This window comes from Crocuta crocuta, unplaced genomic scaffold, assembly GCF_008692635.1.
Source record: "Crocuta crocuta isolate KB4526 unplaced genomic scaffold, BGI_CrCroc_1.0 scaffold613, whole genome shotgun sequence".
NCBI classification, from domain to species: Eukaryota; Metazoa; Chordata; class Mammalia; order Carnivora; family Hyaenidae; genus Crocuta; species Crocuta crocuta.
In genome coordinates, this window is record NW_027528880.1 from 1,086,570 (window position 1) to 1,088,732 (window position 2,163).

The 2,163-nt window shown below is 67.4% G+C and overlaps 1 protein-coding gene across 1 annotated transcript in view; it reads right to left on the reverse strand.

Moving 5' to 3' along the window:
• Positions 1-1,222, reverse strand: part of HELZ2 (helicase with zinc finger 2) — a 13,698-nt gene extending 12,476 nt beyond the window's left edge. Inside the window, 1 exon segment of the mRNA XM_077756859.1 lies at positions 143-1,222. Coding sequence (XP_077612985.1) covers positions 143-1,161 — 1,019 coding nt within the window. The 5' untranslated portion in view covers positions 1,162-1,222.
• Positions 1,223-2,163: the final 941 nt, after the last annotated feature.

Here is a 2,163-nt window from a genome sequence, read left to right on the forward strand (position 1 = left end):
GGCCCTCCTCCATCCTGCGCCCACGTGAAGAGGCCTCGATGGACCTGCCTTAACCATGCCTTCAGGGGCTGGGGTGGGGGTCAGCCGGTAACGCAGAGGGGACAGGACCCCCCCGCTTCACCCCCCAGCCCACTGTCCTTACTTCGGGCAGAGCTCAAACACGGAGAGCCCAGCGGGCGGGCTGCGGTATTTCCAGGGCACGGCCAGGTCCGAGGCCACCATCCATGCATGCTCCGGGGATGAGCAGTGGTTCTCGAAGGCCTCCTGGGAGCGGCAGGTGACCAGGCAGGCGCGGCAGTACAGCGCGGCTCCGGAGGGCTGGCCGTGGGGAGCTATGGGCTCCTCCCCTCCGGGGCCAGGGGGCAAGAGCAGGTCCCGCCTCTGGAGCCCGTCCAGCTGCTCGGCCTCCCACACGGCCATCTCCACAGCGCTGTGCGCATACTGGCAGCGGGCTGCCCCATGCCGGCAAGGCTGCCCGCGCCCCACAAACCTGCAGTAGGCCAGTGGCTGGCCGAACTTGGGCTGTGGCCGCACCTCTACCACCTGCTGCCTGCGGCGGCCCTCGGGGCTCACGTGGGTCAGGAGCGAAGGGCAGGCTCCGTGCTGCGGGCACCGCCCCTGGGAGTCCACGGGGCAGAGGCGCGGCGGGCAGCGCCGGAAGCAGTGGGCACAGAGCAGCTGGAAGTGGCCACCGAACTCGGCACGGATGGCGTCAGCTGGGCTGTGCGGGTGGCCCTGGGCCCCGCTGCCCTGCACCTCGGACTTGAGCCACAGCCGCCGGATGTTGTGCTCACGCTCGAAGGTCCAGACCAGCGCCTCCTCGCGGCTGCGGGCGAACGTGCACTGGCTGTGGTGGCGCCGGCAGCCCAGCCCCGGGCTGTAGTAGCGGCACACTTCATAGCGGGCGGGCCGCGGGAAGCTGGGCCGGAGGTCCACCTTGCGCCAGATGTGCCTCTTGGCGCCCTGCTTGAAGCGAGCCAGCAGGATCTCGTGGGGACAGCTGTGCTCCACCCTGCGCAGGAGGTAGGTGCTCTCATTGAGGCGCTGAGTGCAGCGGGAGCAGCCCAGACACAGGTCCACCTGGGCGCACAGACTGGCCAGAGGTCGCTCCTTGGTGGCCATCGAGCTTCTGGGTGACGGGCCAGGCCCTGGGGACGCCATCTCTGGCCTGGCTCTGTGGAGCGGCACCCGAGGCTCACAGGTTCAGCTGGTCGTCTGCGGAGAGGTCTGGAAAGGGAGCAGCGAGGAGCAAGGTCGGGTGCTGAGGCCAGGGGTCCTCATGCACCCAGGTGGGGGCTGGACACGCTCTGCCTCTCTGTCAGGCCAGGGGCAGAGGAAACTGAAGCAGGGAGAACCCTGTCCGCCAGGCAGGAGGAGAGGGTTGTGAGGTCCAAGGAGCTGGGCCCCACTGACCTTGACCCAACCAAGACCCCTCCCCGTCTGAACTGTCTCTGGGCCCTGCTCAAAAGGAGCCAGCTGGCCAGCGAGTGGGAGGGAGGTTGCCCCGGCAACAGGAGCCTGTAGGCTGGCAGAAGCCCTGGGGGCCCCTGGACGCTTGGGGCTCCCCGGCAGCCTCCCTCTCGGGCCCTTGTATCGAAACGCTCCTCCAGCACTGACTCAGCTGAAGACACAGCAGCCCCTGCTCCGTGAGACGGCGCCCTGCACCTGCCTAGGAGGGGGGACGGGTGCCTCCGGCGGAGGCAGGCAGAGCCTCTCAGGGGCTGGCCCCGCCAGACAGGACAGGACAGGTCAGGACATCTTCCTCCCGGAGGAAATAGGGATGCCCGGGACCTAGAACTTTCACGGAAACTTTGAGGACAATACAAGATGTTTTAAAAGGAAATGATCGTGGCCTCAGCCTTGGGTGGGAGAACCCACCCCACTCCAGAGTAAGTCTTGAATCCACCTCCAGAGGGACCAGGGCGAGAACCCAGAACCAGGTGGATATTCAGAAGACACTACAGGATCCTGGACTTGGAATGCAGAGATCGCAGACCCTCCCCAGGCGGCGGGCAGCCTCGAGGCCTCCCAGGGCTGGGGGCTAGGAGGTGTTTCCGGGTCCCACACCAACCCCACCACCTCCTCGGGCAGGGTGCAGCCTCCCCCTCCTCCCCCTCTAGCGTGGGGGTCCCACAAAAGCCCGAGCTGGATGGGCGCTGGGCT